General features: G+C 44.3%; 1 protein-coding gene across 1 annotated transcript in view; it reads right to left on the bottom strand.

Annotated features, from left to right (window-relative positions):
• tmem170b (transmembrane protein 170B) overlaps positions 1 to 20612 on the bottom strand; it is a 35388-nt gene extending 14776 nt beyond the window's left edge. The window contains exons 1-5 of the mRNA XM_025002544.1: positions 20543 to 20612; positions 20326 to 20393; positions 20173 to 20235; positions 1866 to 1967; positions 1734 to 1778 (exon numbers count right to left, since the gene is read on the bottom strand). Of these exons, the coding sequence (XP_024858312.1) occupies positions 1734 to 1778; positions 1866 to 1957 (137 nt within the window). The 5' untranslated portion in view covers positions 1958 to 1967; positions 20173 to 20235; positions 20326 to 20393; positions 20543 to 20612. The remainder of the gene's footprint in view (positions 1 to 1733; positions 1779 to 1865; positions 1968 to 20172; positions 20236 to 20325; positions 20394 to 20542) is intronic.
• Between the last annotated feature and the right edge of the window lie 58 nt (positions 20613 to 20670).

Below are 20670 nucleotides of genomic sequence, written 5' to 3'. Positions count from 1 at the left end.
GATCTTTTAGATTGCAATGGAGATCTTCTAAATTTCTCATCTTTTCTTGGAAAATATAACATTAGATGTTGTTATAAAGATTTTATGGTGGTATGCAGAGCAATCCCCTTAGCATTGATTCAGTTAATCAAAAATATCATTATATATTCAAAGGTGACTGTTTTGATGCCCACATTAAAACTGAATGACTGTAACTTAGTTGACTTCAAATGCAATAGCAAGATTATCAATGAATGTATGCGACAAAAGATTTACTATGATTATAACAAAGACTTCTGCAAGAAACCTACAAAAATGAAGCAAAAAACCATAGTTTCTGCTCATTCTAAATTTGTCAAATGGCCTATATCTCCCAAAGTGAAGGAAATGCATTTTAAAATAATAAATAAGATATACCCTGTAGCCATGTTTCTTGAAAGAAGGTTCAAATTTGATGTTGATTTGTGTGCCTTTTGTAAATCAGAAGAGGAATCCCTGGAACATTTGTTTTTTTCGTGCCAGTACTCGCAACGTTTTTGGACAGACATCAGGAACTGGATCAATCTTAAACTGAACATTTCTTCTTTTGATGTTGATGCCATTTTATTTTATGTGGAGAACTTAAGCTCTGCTTTTTCTGATGCCATAAATATAATTGTACTTATAGCAAAGTACCACATTCATTGCAGTAAGTGGAGGGATAATAAACCCTCTTTCCCTTGTTTCATGAACGAATTTAAGTCATATTATTCTTCACTGAGTACATATAAAAACTGGAAAACTGCTAAAATTATCTCACAACAAATCTCTACAAACTTATTGTTTTAAGATACTCATATAGCCTTGCTCCTTGTGGAAAATTTATTTATTTATTTATTTATTTTTTTTTTTATTATTGATTTTTATTTATGTAAACCCCCTGGTTAGTTAAATATGGATGTAAAACCCTTCATGAGAGTTTGTATTGTATCTTGTTATTTTGTTACATTTTGTTGTTCTGTGTTCTGTTGTTAAAAAAAATAAATAAATAAAAAAGTAAGCTACTTCCGGGTCGTTGCCAAGGCGACGGGTAGGCGCGAGCTGATTGGCTGCTGCGGTAACATCCATCTGTCATAAAATATATATTCAGTTCAGTTTGTCTTTATTTTCACCAGTTTATAATTAAAGTTATTTTAAATCTTTACAGAGAAATAACTTTAACTCAAACTAAAACCTGATTTAATTAAACTCATTTGAAATGATTTTAAACTAATTAATCCACAGAATCATATAATGATTCAGTGCTGAATTCACACATTCCACTTCACGCTAATTTAGACTATTTGAGTTTAATCCTATTAATTATAGTTCAATTTGATATAATTATGAGCCAAATTAATCTAGTTCATTCAAAATAAGTATAATAATCCAACTCCATCCAGTTAAACCTAAATAAATACAAAATAATTCAGTCCACTTCATCCTGATTCTATTTAATTGTAGCCTAAATAAAGAAATAAGCTTTAAAAACTGGGAAAATGTGAGTGAATGAATAATATTACTGTAGAGGTTTAGGATTAGAGGTCTAAATGTCTCATGGCATAATTTAACTCTGTCTTTAATCTGAATTAATATGTTAATCTGTTTTAATGTTCACTCGTTTAAAGTAATTTGGGAGCAACTTGAAGCTTTATTTACCTCTGAGTAAACTTATTTTACAAATACGGGTCGATACGACTATAAAAGGAACGTATTCACCCGTCACCTTTTCCCACCTGAGATGATGAGAAGGAACGGAGCTGGAGGCGTTTTGGTCCAACCTGTAAATACCGTTTGTCATGTGAGAGGTCACATCGAGTTTCAGGTCAAACCTGTCGACCTGTCGGAGCTGAGCCCTTTCGTCTGACCTCCTCAGGTGATTCCCGCCGGCGGCCAGCAGGTGGACTTCTCCTCCCAGTTTTCCTCCGGAGCAGAGCGGGACGTTCTGTTCCTCCAACATGTTTACACGTCTGCAAAACAAAAATCACAGCTTGATGTCAGTCGGCCATAAAACCAGACAGAGGAACCTTTTTTTTTCTTCTTCTTGGCTTTATTTGCGTCCTCCTGAAGACGGGAACAGTATGTTCAGACTCTCTGGACTCCCTTTCAAACCGAGAACCCTGACGAGTGTTTTTGTCCCAGGTGGGGATTTTATGGGCAACATGAGACGTCTCTGTGTCCCAGACGGGTTCTGTTTGGACCTGAAGCGTTCTGAAACTGTTTCCCAGAGGCTTGTTTTTTGTTTAATCTCATGTATTTTGATCCTATTGTGTTCATTTTCTGGTGAAACTGAATCTGAGAGCTGAAATGTCTCCCCTTTGAACCCGTCTGTCTGTCCTGTTGTGTCTCTGCCGCCCCTCAGGCAGGTGGTCCGGACTCAGGTGAGTCATCAGTGAATCCCCCCCCCCCATCAGAGAGCAGACATTAACTGGAACAAAGTGGCCTCAGATGAGTCAATGTACAGCTGCCTTTCTGGCACACATGTAATCATCTTCCAGCTGTTTTAGTCTTTAAATCTAATTCTGTGTTTGAGAGTGAAACACCTGTCAGACGGGTCACCTGTTCACCAGCTGACAGGTAACAAACAAGAACAGTTATTTTGTTGGTTTTCTGTGATTTGCTGGCGACTCGTCGACCTTACAATCAGCACCAGTCACTCTTTCATCACCTCGTTGAGTCAGAGAGTCCTCCATGTGATATCTGAAACTCTGAAACTCTTCAGGCCACAGGTCTCTTCGGCAGCTCGTCCACAGATGATGATTTAATCTCCTGGTGTACAGATAGGCAGATTTGGACAAGTTTTATTTTGTCCCGTTCCTGTCGGATGAAGGATTCGAGCTGTTCAACAGTCCTGGGTCTTTGCTGGATTTAGTTGTTCATGACGCAGTAAAGGTTCTGGACTGATAACAGGTCCGGACTGACTTCAGCCCCCAGACTCCATGTTGCTGTAACGCAGGGGTCTCCAACCCTGGTCTTCAGGGCCTCCATCCTGCAGGTTTTACTTGTTCCTCTGCTCCAACACAGCTGATTTGAATCAGTAGGTGATTAACAGGCTTCTGCAGAACATGAAGAGGTCATTTAACCTCTGAATCAGGTGTGTTGGAGCAGAGGAACAAGGAAAACCTGCAGGATGGTGGCTCTGAGGACCAGGACTGGAGACCCCTGCTGTAACGGATGCAGGATAAGGGTTAGCATCGTCTTGCTGAAGGCTTTCCCTAAAAAAGACATCATCTGGATGGGAGCAGATGTTGTTCTGAAACCTGGAGATCCTTTCCAGAGGCACTAATACACCCCCATACCATCAGAGAGGCAGGCTGGATGGTTTGGACCCGTCTGAGCTCAGAACAGTTCTCCTCTTTGCCTCAGTCCATTTGAAATGAGCTTTGAACTTTTAACAGATGTTTCTTCGTTTCGTTCCACTGTGAATAAAATAAGGGTTTATGAGGTTTGCAAATCAAACTGTTTCAGAGTTGGTTATCAGTGCTTTAACACGTCGGAGGGCAGTTGAGTCTGATTTTTCTTTGTTGTTGGCTTTCCTTTGGGCCCAGCTGTAAATCAAACACTGAATCTGAACGGTCAAACGGAGTTCACCGGGGCACGGTCTGTGGTTTCTTTTGTTCTCAGGACAAGGAGTTCCCAGAGGATCACAAGCTCACCTTTGATGGGGACTTTAAAGGCAGGTGCAGTTTAAACACTGGCTCTGTTTGAAGTAGGATGAGGTGTATGAAGGGGTGAATGATGATGTTTGATCTGTTTGGCTCTGCACCTGAGAGATCAGCGATCGACCACAACCAACGGCTGACAAAACGTACCCAGAGGACTTCACAACCATATTTATGTTCCCTCAAATCAAAACGGAGTCTTAACAAGTTGTGCTTCTTGTGGCACACCTTAAAAAACAAAACACACCTGGGGAGATAAGGCAACCTGTTGGGAAACAAAATGGCTCAGAGTTAGAGGAAGTCATTTATCCCGGTGTGACTCTTTGTCTCTTTGAAGAGTTGCATCAAGAAAAGCACTGAGTGACCAGCTTATAGCGGGAAACCCGGACAAAGATCCCCACGGCTTCAGGCGGAGTAATTCTGATGAAAGACAACCACACCTTCACTACGAGCCAGAAATATTCAGCTCCACTCAGGCAGAGGCAGAGGCGAGTCATCGGAGGAAACAAGCCGACTCATGTTCTGCACGTGGGCGGATCGAGTCTGTTGTTGAAGAAAGTCTCCCTGAAGGCACCAAGTTTGTGTTTTGGGCTACGTCACGACTGCAGGAGTGTAATTTACTTGTCCTTGTTAATAATGTTTTACTTTGGTGGGGTTTTAATGTGAGACAACAACAACATGAGAGTGTTGTGACGGCAACGAGCAGCTGCTGTTGTTTAAATGTTAACAGAAGCTTAAAAACTGAACATTTAATAAGAGAACTACAGGAGGAAGGATCGTCTGCTTCTTTTAAAGTTAGAAAACATGGAACTACACGCAAAGAGAAATCCTCTGGTTGTTGCTATCCCAGACATTTGAAAGACTGCTGGAGTTTGTAGGCTTTATTGTCGTTTACAACAGAATATTTTACTCTACATTTAGGGAAAATATGGAAGTTACAGATTATTTAAGATATAAAGTCCAAATTAAGTTTGTGTTTATTCTACTAGCTTCAATAATCCATTCACTCATGCATTCATACAGCATTTCTTTCTCAGTATAAGGGATGCAAATCGTGTATTATTCAACGCATCATGATGCAGACATGATAATATATCAAATATTGACTCTTATTTAAGAAAATCCTGCAAAAGGTGGGACTCTGACATACGCTGTGAGCGGCGCCTGGACTGTTTCTGACGTGCACACAACCAACAAGCAGCACTTTCTGCACTGAAAGACGGAAAAACTTCTCTGAACGGGAAAAATGACGTTCACAAGAGGCGCAAGTTGTGTCACGTTTTCACCCGGAGAAGGAGAAAAAGCTGCGGGTTGTTGTTGCTTCTGAAGGTATGACCTCACCTGGCTGCGGCTGCTGGAGCCCAGCCGGCGAGGGAGTCTCCATGATGGTGCGAGAAGATCGTCGGCGTGGTCAACAAAATGACAGGAACTCGAAAACAAGATGTCACCGGTCACCTGGTCGCAAACACTCAGAACTCAATGAAAAACAACAGAAGGTTGCTTAGTTTTCCACAACTTTGAGTCTTGAACTGGTCTCCAGCAGACCAGTGAGATCCCTTCAGATGCACCTTTTGGAGCCATGACAGAACATGATCACCCCATCCCCACTCTCTACATCCGGACCGGAGAAAAAGCCACAGAAGCTCTGAAGAAACCTGATGGATGGACGCCCATCACCACAGAATCCTACGCAAACATCTCGACTTCTGTTCATCCAGTTGTTTGAATTAAAGACGTTTCTGCAGCTGTGTTGAGCCAAAGGTTCGTTTCTAACTGCATCACAGCCCTGACTCTTACATCGAACCCCGAGGCGCCTCAGCGGTCCTACCTGTCATCCACACACCCTTACAGCCTGCACAGGTCTGCAGATCAAACCCCTGATTGGTGGAGAAAAACTCAAACTGCTGCATCAACTCAAAGCCCTTCAGCTACTGGCCCTGAAACAACCACAACTTTAAATAAAAATGATTACAATCTACAAAATGAAGAAATACGTGCAGGAAAAACCCTAAACTGCAGCTGGTCTTCCTGCAGTGGAAGGACCACAATCTGAAACTTCACTTATTTCAGCCCAACCCCCTCACCCCCCCTCCAGAGACCCATATCCATCTCAGGGCTGCTATAATTTGTCTGGAAGGGGGAAAGAGGAGGAACAGATGCCAGCGGTATGTGGGTGATGCAGACATCAACACCAAACTTTCCAGAAGTTATAAATGTTCCCGGTTTGACTCAGCCATCAGAGTCTGGGATCTGGACCTGCTGTTTACATTAAACTCGACCCGTCAAAGCCCAGGTGAGCTCAGAGGAGCTGATGTTTAACTCCAACAAAGAGCTGAGCTGGAGATAAGAGGCGTCACACCTGAGCAGGTGAAGAATGTCAAACACAGCAGCTGACTGTGACAGTCGTCCCGTTCCTCTTTATTCGCTCTTTTTATTCTTCTGTTCGACTTTCAGCATCTTTCTCATCGTTCACGAGGGATTTACTGTCCTAAATGTTTCACTTTGATAAAACATTCCCCTTTAAAATAAGTTTATCAGCATTTCTCTGCTGCTAAGGCTAATCAGACCCTCCAGGATTTCTCGATGTTGCGATCGCAACTATTAGCACAAAATCAAGCAAACCCCTCGAAAACACTGCAACTTTGCCCAAAACACTGCAACTTTCCCGCAACTTTAACCAAAATAACCCCAAATAACTCAGGAAGAAGACACGTGACGTCACTTCCTGCAGACCAGGGACAATCCAGAAATGCTCATGAATGTCAGTTTAGAAGCTATCAAAGTTCTCAAATAAAGCACCTTTTGAGAATGTCAATGTTTGTTGGGAATTATCTTACAAAACTAGGAAGTATTTTTGATTTATATATTAAAAGTTATGGTTTTTTATTAATTTTAGTAAAAAAAAAACAACTTTTAGGAAAACGCCCTGTGAAATCCTGGAGGGACTGACTAATACAACATTCCTGCTATCATTGTGCTACTTTTAGCTTTCAGCTGTCATTTTACCCTTAGCTTCTGTTGTCTTTGTTTTAGCTTTAGTCTTTCTTTTCATTTCTGACACTCGGGGGGGTCCTAACAGACACCACTTTAAGGTTTTCTCCCTGAAAAAACACATTTCGTCACAGTTTCAGAGGTAACACGAGTCGGGCTGAGGTAAGTGTTTCCAGGAAACTCCAGCCGAGTGAGCGGCTCCGCGAGGCCGTAAAATAAAGCTGAGGTCCAATCTTCTACCAACTGCGTTTTTAATCCTCAGCTGGATAAAAATCAGCTTCTTTATTCAAGTGTTGAAACTCTTAGAGGAAAAAGTAATGATTTATTTAAAGCAGCAGCTGATCTGAGCACTCTGTCAAATAAGATATTGATTAATTGAGTAATTAGTTGTGTTGACAGCTGTTCCCAACCTTGTTTTTATTTAAAAGCTGCATCTTTTCTTCTCAGCGCCACTTTAAATACTAGAAACACTTTTTAAAACCTTCGTCCTCACATGAAAAGGCTAATCTGTAGCTCCGTTCAGTTTTTATAAATATAAGGTGATAAAGAGTTATTTCAGCCTTAAAGCTGTGATTCTAGAGGATAATATGGTTAATAATAAAATAAAAGAGCTCTATTCCAGATTATTATTCCATGGATGATATCAGCAGCTCTGAAGAATCAAATTAACTTCAACGCTTCGAGCTTCGACTCTAATCCTCCAGATTTAAAGTTTTTATTTTCTGTGACTGATCCAGAAAAGGATCTGATCCGTTTTGCTGCAGCTGACAGATTCTTGGCCGAACGCGACGCGGGTCGAAGGGAAATATTCTGCCACAGGAAAAACGACGTTTATCTCAAAGTTTAAGGTTTAAAAATACAAATTTAACACAAAACCATCACAGATAAACCTTTGGCTTGGCTCTGAAAAACACAAATCTGAAAGATTTAAGTTGATTTTAGGATAAAAAACATCAGATTGGATCCCAGAAAACAGAAGCTGAAACTGAGTGAACAGAGCTGAAAGTAGCAGAAGACCAGCTGAAAGCTAAACGTAGCAGCTGAAGCTGGTTTGAAAGGAAATGAGGAGAAAATATTTGTAATAAACTTATAAAACTCTCAGCATCTGTCCCACAATAAATCTGTTATACAAACTTTTAATTCTTTATTATTTCTCATACAACCATTCAGCTTGTCTTCTGCTTCTTTTAGCTTCTAGCTCATCCTTTAGCTGGTGTTCTGCTGCTTTAGCTGGTGTTCTGCTCCTTTTAGCTGGTGTTCTGCTCCTTTTAGCTGGTGTTCTGCTCCTTTTAGCTGGTGTTCTGTTGCTTTTAGCTTCTAGTTCGTCTTTTAGCTGCCTACTTGCTCTTTTTAGTTCGTGTTCTGCTCCTTTTAGCTTCTAGCTCATCCTTTAGCTCGTGTTCTGCTGCTTTTAGCTCGTGTTCTGCTCCTTTATTTTTAACTCAGTTTCAGCATCTCAGCTGTTTATTCTTTAATCGATATTTTAGCTGTTCAGTCATGATAATTAAAGCCTAATGTCTCTAAAGTCTGTAAAGTCCTGTTTTTACAGTAATTTATTTAAAATTAAAGAGAATTTAAAACCGTTATGCTGATGGTAAAACCTTATTTTATGTGTGAAACTATCCTTATTAAACGTTCTTAGTCATCAGTAATAGTAAATATTTGTCTCGGCGTTCCTGCGCTCCGGTGTTAAAATGTTCCGGAGCCGTTCTCCTGAATTCCCGGCGTTCCTCAGAAACTCTCGGCTACAGCAGACATCCTGGCAGGGATTTCATTTCCCGCTCACAGCGGCGTTCGTTTCACGCCCGGGCGCTCTGCAGGTGCAGACGGAGACTCCTTCCAGGTGAGAGGAGTCGGATTAATTATTAAAAACTGCTCAGGTGATAGGTGTAGAAGCAGGTCCTGTACCTCACAGACTGGGCTGCTGAGGATTTTAGGTTTGTTGTTTTGGTCATACCTGTATTTATGAGCCTTAAGTGGATATTTAAGTATAATTAAGCAACAATAGGCTCCGTGTTACCGTCTAAATTCAGCCGTTTTCAAGCCCTGCAGGCAGGTATTAACCGAACAAACATCCCCATCAGTTCGCTCCATATAAGGAGCTCCATTAAACCCGATCTGTTGTGTAACCCAGCTCACCCCAGACTTACACAACACCTGCACACACACACACACACACGTTGGTACCGTCCCACTGGATGTGTCTGCAGCCGAACAGCTACACTACACAACCACACAACCAAAGTACACAACCACACAACTCAACTACACAACCACACAACACAACCAAACTACACAACCGCACCACCCAGCAGCTGGATGTCTGAGGGGAACCTTGAACCTCCGGAGACTAGTTCAACTCAAACAACAACACAGATTATTCGTCTCTTTCAGGAAATCTTTGTAAAATTAATCACTTCTGTTTAATTTTATTTACTTATTAAAGCTTCATTTCTGTGTTTAATCTTTCAGATATTAAAGCTTTAACTGAATCACTGAAGTTTCAACAAATCTACGTCTGTAAACAGAAACAAGGAAGAATCGTTTTGGTTAATTAATCTTTGTTGGGTCAAATAAATGAGTTTTTAGATAAATCTGATTCCTCGGAGGACGTGTGTCACAGCAACCATGTGTAAAAACTCGTGTCCCGTTCAGAAGGTCATAAAGCTGCAGGCAGAAAACACATCGCCTCTGTTATTAGTGTGGTGCTGTAAGAAGCTCTGCTGTTTCAGATGGAAAACAAACCCGTCCTGATCCCAGAACCGTTCGCTGACGTTCTGCCGGGTCTGAACCAGTTCCACAAACATCGGGCGCTGTGGTAAGCCTGCCCCCGATCGCAGGCCTCAGCAGTAAACGCTTCATGGGTTCTGGCCCGGCAGACTCTGGGCCCTTTCCCCTCATTCCTGCAGCCAGATGGTTTCTGCCCGTGGGTTTGATTCCCACCACAGAGTGAGGAGTTATTCCAGCAGGTCGCCCGGGGTCACCGAGTCTTTGAGGACTTCAGCCGTTTTATCGAGCCGTAAGGATTTGATCTGTGCTGCTGAAACACATCGCCACAGAATGATACTGCCTCCACCATGCTCTGCCACAGGAGCGGTTTAGTTTGTTCGACGGTTCGAATCCGAACAGAACCGACTCTGAGTTCATCTGTGGGCCGTCCTGTTTCCTCGCTTCAGCTTCGAGCCCGTTTCACTGGACTTGTTGGTTTTATAGCTACACAACACAACTACACAACCCAACTACACAACAACCAAACTACACTACACAACTACACAACCAAACCAAACTACACAACCAAATCACACAACACAACAACCAAACTACACAACCAAACCAAACCAAACCACACAACACAACTAAACCAAACTACACAACCAAATCACACAACACAACAACCAAACTACACAACCAAACCAAACCAAACCACACAACACAACTAAACCAAACTACACAACCAAATCACACAACACAACAACCAAACTACACAACCAAACCAAACCAAACCACACAACACAACTAAACCAAACTACACAACCAAATCACACAACACAACAACCAAACTACACAACCAAACCAAACCAAACCACACAACACAACTAAACCAAACTACACAACCAAATCACACAACACAACAACCAAACTACACAACCAAACCAAACCAAACCACACAACACAACTAAACCAAACTACACAACTCAACTCCACAACCAAACCAAAATACACAACCAAACTACACAACACAACTGCACAATCCTGTCTTGAGTTCCTGTTGTTTATAATTGTGTCGCTGATCTGTTTGAGTTGTTGTGTGATTTTGTGTATTTGTAATCCTTGTTTGATTGTTTGGACTCTGATCGGCCTTGTTGCTGTAGATGTGTATCTGTGCAGCGATGGAACGGACTCACAACAAACAGCCGCAGGAGCCGAGCTGCAGGTTGTTTCTGCAGTAACTAATAACAGGCTCCGCCCTCCAGGCTCCGCCCTCCACTCCAAACCTCAGAGCTTTCACCAGCCCGCGGCGGCCCCATGGAAACTTTAACTAGACGCTGTCAGGAGGCCCGGTTCTGGGACGTGATTGGATCACCACACAGCTCGTAACCACCACCGCTCGGCTGGAAGGCTGGAAGCGTCAGCGGGTTTGATGGAAAACGACCGACGAGCCAGCAGCTACATCCTGAGCCAGGCCCGGTTATCCCGCCGGAGCCGCTTCAGTCAGGGAGCAGGTGACCCGGGTCAGAACAAAGTGGGTCGTCAAGAACCTTCTAACCTGAGGCGAGCTCTCATCTGTCAATTAACGCGGCTCGTTAGAGAGTCATTAATTAAAAGAACTCCAGCAGAAAAGGTCTAAAATCCAGGAACATAAAAACATTCCTGCTCTGCCTTCATGACCCAAAGACTCAACAGAAACAGAAAAGGCAGATATTTGATGTTTCAGTTGAATTATTCTTATAAATACAAACATTTTTCAGTCAATATGAGATTAAAAACCCAGAAGAAACCCGAACCTTTGTTTCCCTTTAACATTTAATCTCATGTTGTGGATTTAAGAGCCTGAACAGGAATCCTTCCTTTGTTTCCATCCGTCACCATCAAATAAACTCATCAACCTCCTCAATTATCCTGAGAGTAAAACTCCGTTATCTGCTCCTCATCACGGTGATTCCCTCCCTCAGTCTGATGAACTCATTTGCATATAATTATCTCGCTCTGCGTGAAACAAAACGTCTGACAGGAAAACAGGGGAGAACCTAATCCATCTTTCATACCAGGGAAACTAATTACAAATTCAAATTAAAGCTGATAGAATCATCCAGAAAACACATTTCTCTTTATAATTTCAGATTTTTTTGTTTTTGTTTTAATTTCTTGGAGCCGATAAAGTGAGAGGAACGCTGAAGGAACCTCGTGTTTTCTGACGGGCTGGTGTGAAAATGGATTTAAATTCCTGTCAGACGCTGAAAGCTGAAACAGATGCTGTCGCTGCCGTAAATCAGGGAAACGGTTCCTCCTGGCTGCTCTCTGACTCGTCCGACTCGTTTCTCTACAGACCCCACAGCCACGTGGTTTGGTTCAGCCGAGGGATTTGTTTACGTTGAGTGCGTACCCGCATTTCACCGTTTGATAAGATTCAGGATAAACTTTACGTTTTATTTCATTCTTTGCAGTGAGGAGAGAAGCTGGTCCCGTCACGGCTTCAACCCTCAGGTTCCGGTCCGAGGTCTACCTAAGGGCGATTAGCTGTGGCGGCCATTTTGAATGAGGTTGACTTGCTTTAAAGAACACTTTAAATTAGCCAGGCTGGTGCCTTTTTGTTCCAAACAACAAAAAAGCAGCTTTGGTTGTTTCCTTTGTTGTTTTTAAGGATGTTGGAATGAAACCTGTAAACGAGCTGTTTGGTGTCTGACTTCAGGGACAGGTTTAGATGCCGCGCCGACTGTTTGATCCCCGTTTTCCCCAACAGAACCAACATGTTGAACGTCAGGAACAACAGACGGGAACACGGCTGGTTCTGCTTGTTCAGGTGGAACCACAGACAGCCGCTGAGCTCACAGCAGAAACATCTTCTCTGCAAGTCAAGTGTTCATCTGAGCAGATCAGTGTCTGAGAAGGAACCGACAGTTTGGATTCTCTGATTGTTCTGTTTCACTAAATGTGGAAAGCTTCGGGCTCAGTGTGTTTCCCGGAACATATCTGTGATAAAATTCATCTAAAGTTAATCTGCGACACCGAAACACTCGGATCCTCGGATCCTGCAGTCCGCTCACGTCTCAGACTTCTGTTTGTTTTTCACTCAGACCAACAGGAACCTTCAGGAACCAACAGGAACCTACAGGAACCTAAAGGAACCAACAGGAACCCTGCAGGGAGCTGAGCTGATCCTGGTCTGACGGAGCTCCACGTCTGAGGCGATTACATAACGATTGATGCATCTCCGGTCACTTCACATTAAATCCTGGTCACAGACCGCCTCAGGACCTTCACGTCGGCGCAGAGCTCAGGAGTAAACAAACTTCAGTCGTCTCCGACAGGTTGGTGTCAGATTTAACATCCAGGTGACGCTGCGGCGGCCTGTTTTTCTAACGCCATCCTCCCCGTCGGTCTGCGGCTGAAGCTCCCGGAGGGTCTGGAAGACTAAATCAGAGACAGATACGTGCTGAGAGCAAAGGTCGGAGGTCGTGGGGGTGAGCTCCGTTTGCCTCCCAGACTCCACAGATGGAAGCTTGTAAACATGTGAGGTTCTGATCCGACGGAGGAGATCTGGGAGACTGGTTCTTGGCTCAACAGGAAGTCCTGGGTGACAGAAGGGATGTGATTGGTCCATGGATACGTTGACCAATCTGCTCCCAGCTCCAACATCCAGGGATGTCTCCTACTTCCTGTCAGTTCTGAGCTCAAAGCCTGGATCTCCTGCAGATCTTCGTCACCTTGATGTTGTTCTCCCTCAGTTTCAGTTTTTTTTGTCTTCATGTCGTTGTTTTAAGTCTCTGGATGCTTCATGAATCTGTTTTATGAGACATTTGGTTGTCATGTATGATAATTTAAGGTTTTGCGTCCGTCTTGTTTCTCTGTGTAAGGGGTCCTCTCACTGAGGCCCCGGGGCCGATGCCTGTGCAGAAATCCATCCGTGATCAGATGAGTCATTACAGGAGCTGCTCAGTAGCACATGTCAGCTCGTTTATTGTGCTCCTGGTCCCGCAGGACTTCTTTTAACAAGCTGGGGGGGGAACCCGACCTCTGTTGTGCTTTAAGTGCTTCAATCTCACGTTTCGCTCTCCGCCGGGGGTGAGGCCGCCGCATTTTATTCCCTGTTTTCCCACAGAAACTCCGAGCAGAGAGGCCTCTGTGTGAAACACCAGAAACCGGATCCTCCTCGGTCCTGAACCCCGACCCTGAAAGGACCGGGGCGCACCGGGAGATCCGCTTTCAGCTCGGGTTTCACCTGAAACAACCGACCCAGGTCCGGGCACGTCTCCGGTGCTGCAGCCTCACCTCAGGTTTGGATCGTGGGCGAAGTAATCCCAGCAATTAAAGAGTTGAGACGTTTTAATCCCTGAGATTAGAGCCAGAATGATGGAGTGAAACCTGTTCAGTCCCGCAGCCAGAGAATAAAACATGTTCCTGACCCCAGCTTTGAAAGAGTCTGGATGTTCAGTAAAACCTAAATATAAACTCATTTTATCCACAGTGGAACAGAAATCGTATCAAATGTCGAAGCTGAGAAATTGAGCCTTTTTATTGAATAAAAAAGGTAAAGATGTTCCAGATGTTCCCCTCGGTGCAGCAGCATCTGTAAACATCTGCTGCAGGAGGTTTCTGCTCGGACGCAGCTGCTTCTCCCATCAGATGCTTTCAGACTCGTTAACATCCAGCCTTCGGCTCGGGTCGTCACGACGAGCTGCAGCGGCGCTGACGGCGCTGGATTTACAGGCGGGAACGAGCCAAACGTCTGCTTCTGATGGAGCAGGAATCCTCCAGTTCAGCACAAATCGGATGTTTTATTTTCCGCCTCAGTCGCAGACACAAGAGGAGCGAGTTTACTGACCTGTAAAACGTTTTAAAAATGCGTCTGGTTGCAACTTCTGCAGGTGATTTACTGAAAGCCTGATTTTATTTATGATGACGAAGCTGAGCTGAGGATAAAAAACGAGCTGCAGAAATCTCCAGCTTCAGGTTTGAGTCTTATTTAACGAAAAGAAGCACAAACAGCAGCTAGCTGTAGCACTTCCTGCAGGACTGAACGGACAGACGAGCTCGTTTGACCCGAATGTCTCCTGGAAAGAACGAGGCGCATCAAGTTCAAAGGTCACTGAAAACATTACCAGAGATCCTCTGATCTGTCCTGATGATATCCTAACTGCAGGTTTACACTGAAAGGAGCTTTGGATGTTTTCAAAATAAAAGCTTTTACAGACAGACGGGATCAAACTGTTGAAACAATAAGAGGATTCCTTCAGCTCAAACCTTTATTCCCTCAGTAATCTACGCTTCAGACTTCCTGACATTTCCTTAAAGATTCAGACTGAAAGGCGGGCGATAATGTTTTTGCCCTCGTCAGAGAGGCTCCTCTGGAGTCAGATCCAAGATGGCCACCGCAGCACATGGAGGTAAAGTCTGAGGTGGTAGTAGCTGAAAGTCACGTTCAAGGTTTGACCAAAACGGCTGAAACTCCGGCGTGAAGGGCGGCGGGCGACAAGCATTCCTTCAAGGCCTTTAAATATAAGACCTGGACCAGGACTGAACCAGACCAGACCCCGGACCAGGACCCGGACCAGGACCCCTCTGCGTCAGCCTGTTTAATTCATCAGCTCGTAGTCACTCTTCTTCAAACCATCCCTGACCTGAAAACATTTATTGTTTCGTTTCTCCTCATCGAGTTTTTCTGAATCTGTTTCCAGGAACGACGTTTAAAATCTGCTTCAGCTGCAACTTCAGAACAACAAAAACCCGTCTGATGTGAGGCACCGCGGGAAAACAGCTGAAGAGGAAGAGGAGGAAGATTGGATCCAAACGAGGAAACGTTTGAAAGACGCAGCAGCGGCGGCGGAGGAGGAGGCGGCGGAGTCAGTGGGAGGCTGGAGAGACGCTGCTGTGACCCACTTCCTGCTTCTTCTGTCTGAACATCAGAGACGATCTGATCCGGTCCTCTGGGCTCCTTCAGTGTTTGTTCTTTAACCGACAATTTAAACCTGCAGATTTAACATCAACACGACTTTTCTCCTGTTTTCATTCTTCCGTTCCTGCTGCTGCAGACTTCATCAACCAAACGTTCGGCTCGTTTATTCATGACTTTTACTTCTTGTACCTTTAAGACTTCAGGAAATATTTAACTTTACATCAGATCCATCATCAACATTGTTCTCTTTGTAATCTGCTTTAGCATTCTGCTAACGATGCTAATTTTAGTTAGCCTGTTTCACTCTTAGCATCTGTTTGCTCCTTTGAGCTTTCAGCTACTGTTATGCTAAAAGAAGCAGCTACATGTTTTAGCTTTCAGCTCGGTTTCGGCCTCTTCAGCAGCTCAGCGTTCCCTCTGTTTTCACAGAAGTCGTGTATTAAAATAAAACCTGAGCTTGATCCGGTCTGCGTGACTCGAGGCCTCGGTTCTTCCTGCGGGGGAGCTCCACGCAGACGGGTTTTATCGGGTTCCCCCGCGGCAAGCGGCCGAGCCGTCCACCTGGGAGTCGTCATGGTGGAATAGTTCAGCCTCAGGTGGAGGAGGAGGAGGAGGGGCAGGAATCCATATTTCTTCCATCTGTCCGTCAGACACAAACAGGTCAGCAGCTCCTTGGAGCCGTTTCACACAGAAAACCTGAACGAGTTTCCAAAGGCTCCGCTTCCTGCGGGAACGTTTGTGTCGAGGATGAAATGATTTACGGGGAGGAACGGTTTTCACTGAAAACCTCGGAGCAGGTTGAATCAGGGACGCATTCTTCCTCTGATGCGTTTTTCTTCTGCTCTGACGGCGTCTGCTTCCTTCAAACTGCTGCCGGAACGCCGTTAGGCTGCAGACGATGGAGGAACAAATCTGATCAAATATGAAACAAACTCGAGAATATTCAGCTTCTGGAAGAGAACATCTTTCTGACAGCTGGAGGCGTAAAAAGGCAGCAGAAATCGTGTTTCTGATCGGCTGCTCTGTGTGTAAATACTGTGACCCTGACTGCAGGAGGAGGAGGAGGAGGAGGAAGAGGCCAGGCTCTGGGGGGCTGAAAGCAGAAACTCAACCAAACTCCTAACCACACGTCTGAGTCAGAATCAGTTTTAGGTTAAATAAAACTTTAAACTTGATGTAATCTGAGGTTTTCTTTGTAAAACCCCAGAAATGTTTCTGTGTGTAAAACAATCCGAGTCCCGGAGTCTGACTTTCCCATCAGCGGTCCTGAAAGCTGAGCCGGTCCTTCAGAGCCAGCAGCAGTCCTGAAGCTGCAGCTCTTCAGCCGTTTACAGAAACTCAGTTTGTTCTTTGGAAACGGCCGCTTCAGCGTCTACAGTTGTTTGTTCTAATTGGCGCCTCTTCTCCGGAGCGCCGTGCAATCACAGCACAGGTTCTTCTAACGGCTGCAGAGCGGGAGCGAAAACACGGAGCATCACAGTTATTAGCAGCTGGGATCACCTTAAATGTGTGTGAGCGTCTGTGGTTGAAAACAGGCTCAACACGACCTGGAAACGTGTGTGACAGAAGCCTGCTGCTGGTTTTGGTGGCGAGGTGACGCAGCGTTATAATTAGAGCTGAGGTGAAGTGTTTGTGACAGCGCCTCTCCTTCACGTTAGCCCGGGTGGAGCACAAACACGTCTCCTCCGCTCGGCCGCAGAGGCCCGTTCTCCAGACCCACAATTAGATTTGAGCAGGCTAGGCCCTGCTTTGAGTTCATTAGGAAGCTGCCCACACCACAACCATCCGTCTCCGTCAGACGGTTCTGCTGCGAACCAGAGGCGAACCAGAACCCCGACACGGAGGGGTCGCCTCTGCCCTGAAACTGAGCGTCGGTCACCAGGGCAGAACCACGGGGAACGAGAGGAGCGATCGAAGCTGCAGCCAGAAGTAGGTCAGCTGGCAGGAAGCCGTTTATCTCAGTAAAAAGACCTGCAGGTCAGAACTCTGTTAAAATCCTCCTCTTTGTGTCGGTTTCCCTGCAGAATTCTTTCCCAAAGCCTGAAACTCTCCACAGCGGGGTCACTGCCTCGCTCCGATCCAACAATTCCCAGAATTCCCACCCGCAGAGCACAAAGGATGGATGGATGCTCTCCATAAATAACCAGCCGAGCGAAGCCAAAACCACCATGTTTTTCTGCCCGTGCTTTGTCTCCGAGCCCAGGACCGAACGAGCTGGATCCGCCTCGCGGGACCGCGGAGCTCTGGCACACGGTGGGACAAAAGGAAAAATAGAAGCAGGAATTAAAATAAAAAGAGAACTACGGCTGCAGAGACGTGTCTGCACATGAGATCAGGCTGGTTTGTCTGCAGAAATGTGAAAAAAAAAAACAGGAAATATTTATAATTTCCACTTTGTTTATTCTTCTTAATCAAAAATCATTAAAATCTGCTGAAAGATTCAGAATCAGGGTTTGAAATCTTCTGCAGACTTTGTCCTGTTTTAGCTGTTAAAGAAGCAAAACGTTCGGCTCGTTCAGCTGATAGCTGCAGGGACGTTTGGGTTTAGTAACTTTTATACTTTTCTAAATATTTAACAGAAATATTTCCCCACTGATGTACACTGAAATCTGCTTCAGCTACTTTTAGCTTTTAGCTTCCCTTTTGCTCCTTTTAGCTGTAACTCAGTTTCAGCTGTTTCTGGTTTCTTTGCTCTCATTTCGTTCTTGATTTATTTGCAGCTTTCATTGTTTTTTTGGACACACTGATGCCACATTTTAAACTACTCCAAAGCACGAGAAGGTTGGACTTTATTCTGAACTAATATTTTCAACTAAAACCTGATTGTTAAATATTTCTTCTTTGCTCTGGAGTCCAACAAGCCGAAGAGTCGGCTGCTTTATAAATCCGTCTGGTTTGAGTGATGAGAGTGAAGCCGTCGGCGGCAGCTTCGGTCCATCACAGCTCGAAGGTGAGAGTCGACACGTCGCCTTCAGAGACCACTGCCGCCGTGTCCCCGCCCCCAGTCCAACCACGCTGAGACGCTCGCCTCTGCAGACATCAGGTGTGATTCTGAGCGGATGTTGTTTCAGGGTTCATTCAGGCAGCTGCTCATCTGTTTGTTTCCACCGTTTATCCTTTTCAGCAAGACGTGAAACAAACAGGTGATAAATAAAAGGATAAACACACACACACACACACACACACCACCTCCACGACCCGTCAGGACAGCTCTGACTCTCATCCTCCTGCATGAAGGACATTTAAACTCAGTCTTTGCCGTGTTTAGTTTTATTAACAGGAACCGGTTCTGCTCTTAGTTCCAGTTTGACTCATTATTTTTACTTTGAAAGGTCTCGTTATCTGATGAGCAGAGATAAAACAGAGAACAAGGTTCTGGTGGACGACATATAACAAGAAGTAAAAGTGTTTTTTCTGATTTCCATTCAAGATGAGAAAGACAGAAGAATTATAACTAATAATTGGTTTAGCATTAATTAATAATCCTGACTGAAAGACAGCAGCTCCTCCTCCACCTGTTGTTATAGAAACATGAACATTTAGATAATTATCAGATAATTAATGATATAAATTATCATTTATACTAACAGCATCCTCCCGCTGCAGCCAGGCTTCTGTCAGACAGAATAAATTAATATGATGATCAGTTATCAGATCATTAATTATCCGGTTTAACGGGTTTATTCTTCTGTAACTGAGGTTCATGATTTATTTTTCTGGTGTCTGACAGGATCCAGTCTGGGTTTGGGTCACAGCAGCATTTATCTCTCTAACCTGCTTCATGTCTGTGAATCTGAGGCTCTTTGTGTAAAACTGGAACCTAATAAATCCTTCACGGCTCAAACAGTTGATCAGACTCACAGTGGTTCTGAGGCGAGGTTTGCGGCCCAAACAGCAGAACCGTGGACCTGCGGGCTCTCCGTTCAGAGCTGGGTCTGAGCCGAACGGGGGGTTTCTTCCCTCGGCTGCTGTTTTCGTGCATAAAGCCGAGCTGTTTGCAGGGATCAGTGCGTCGCCTGAATGTTAAAGTGCTGCTGCTGACACTGAGGCATTATCCTGCAGCAGCCGGTGACAGAATGATGAACAGTTGGCTCTGCGGACGAACACAGGAGCAATCCAGAAGCAAATGAGTCACAGGGGAAGGTGCGCCGGGGCAACGAGCGCTGAATGAACAAGAGAGGGGCCTGAACACACACCAAACCCTGAGCTGTGAGCTTTTAAAGAGACGGCTCCGACATCCACTTCATTCACCGTGAGCATGTGAAGCTCAATCTGGACTGTTTATGGTCTTGTTTTTACCACTTAAATCGCCGCCGAGCTGAAGGCTGAAACAGGGAGGCTTTCAGGCATCTGAAATACGACTGGGACAGTCAGACACAAAGGTCTGATCTGGGTTCAGCTCATGATGCAGACACTAACGAGGCCTGACATAAATTACACCAACATTCCTTGAAGGAATGCATGTCACCCACCGCCTTCACGCCAACCTGTCTAACAAAGAGCTCAGGAAACGTGTCGGGGATGACTCTCAGCTACTACCAGTGTCTGAGATTGATCAGCTGCTGTTAATGATCCTGTTTGGTGTTTTGTAAAAACATTTTACAGAATATTTCAAAGTAGAGGTCAAGGGTTTTATTAACCATACAAAGCTATTATTGTTTTATCCATTTAAAGCTCTTAAAGTTTTGGACTTTCAAACCCACTCATGGACAGTTCTGGTTATATGTTTGTATTTTAGTTTTAATTAGCTGCGGTTATATTACATTAATGCAGGGACATCAGGGTTATATTCACAGATTAAACCAGGAAAACAGGAGCCCTCAGGAAGCAGAGACTAATTAAAATAACTGTAAACTTCTCTAATAGGAAAACAAAATGGCGCGGTTCCTAAGAACTGTTTGTACTCACAGTTTTTGGTGCCGCCGGTCCAGAACTCCTCCAGCAGAAGCTGTAAAAGTTCCCAAACCACACCTAGAACAATTCATACAAACCAGGAATAAGTCTTATTAGTAATAACAAATGTTCTGTGTGCATAACTTATCTTATAATGCCCATACTCACTCAGAAACTCGGTGGAGATATAATTTCCTATCATTAGCATGATGCTAACGCGTTAGCTTGGACGCCTCCTGCAAACAACGCAACTTTTAGCATTAGCATTAGCATTAGGCTACGAAAACCACTTTTACATTTACCGTTAGAGCCTACTAGATAAATTAATAAACATGTTTAAATTCAAGAACACAAATTAACGTCAAAAACTATAAACTGAACCAACCAAACGTTTTTCCATCGCTTTCTCCCGCACAGCGCTTCCGGTCTGTCCAACTAAACCGCCGTGACGTCACTATTCTGACCCCCAATGACTTATATGGATATATATAAGACCCCGTTTACCTCTGACGT

The sequence above is a fragment of the Kryptolebias marmoratus genome, linkage group LG5 (assembly GCF_001649575.2).
Source record: "Kryptolebias marmoratus isolate JLee-2015 linkage group LG5, ASM164957v2, whole genome shotgun sequence".
Taxonomy (NCBI): Eukaryota; Metazoa; Chordata; class Actinopteri; order Cyprinodontiformes; family Rivulidae; genus Kryptolebias; species Kryptolebias marmoratus.
The sequence above is the reverse complement of the archived record's forward strand: the minus strand, read 5'-3'. Positions and strand labels throughout refer to the sequence as shown.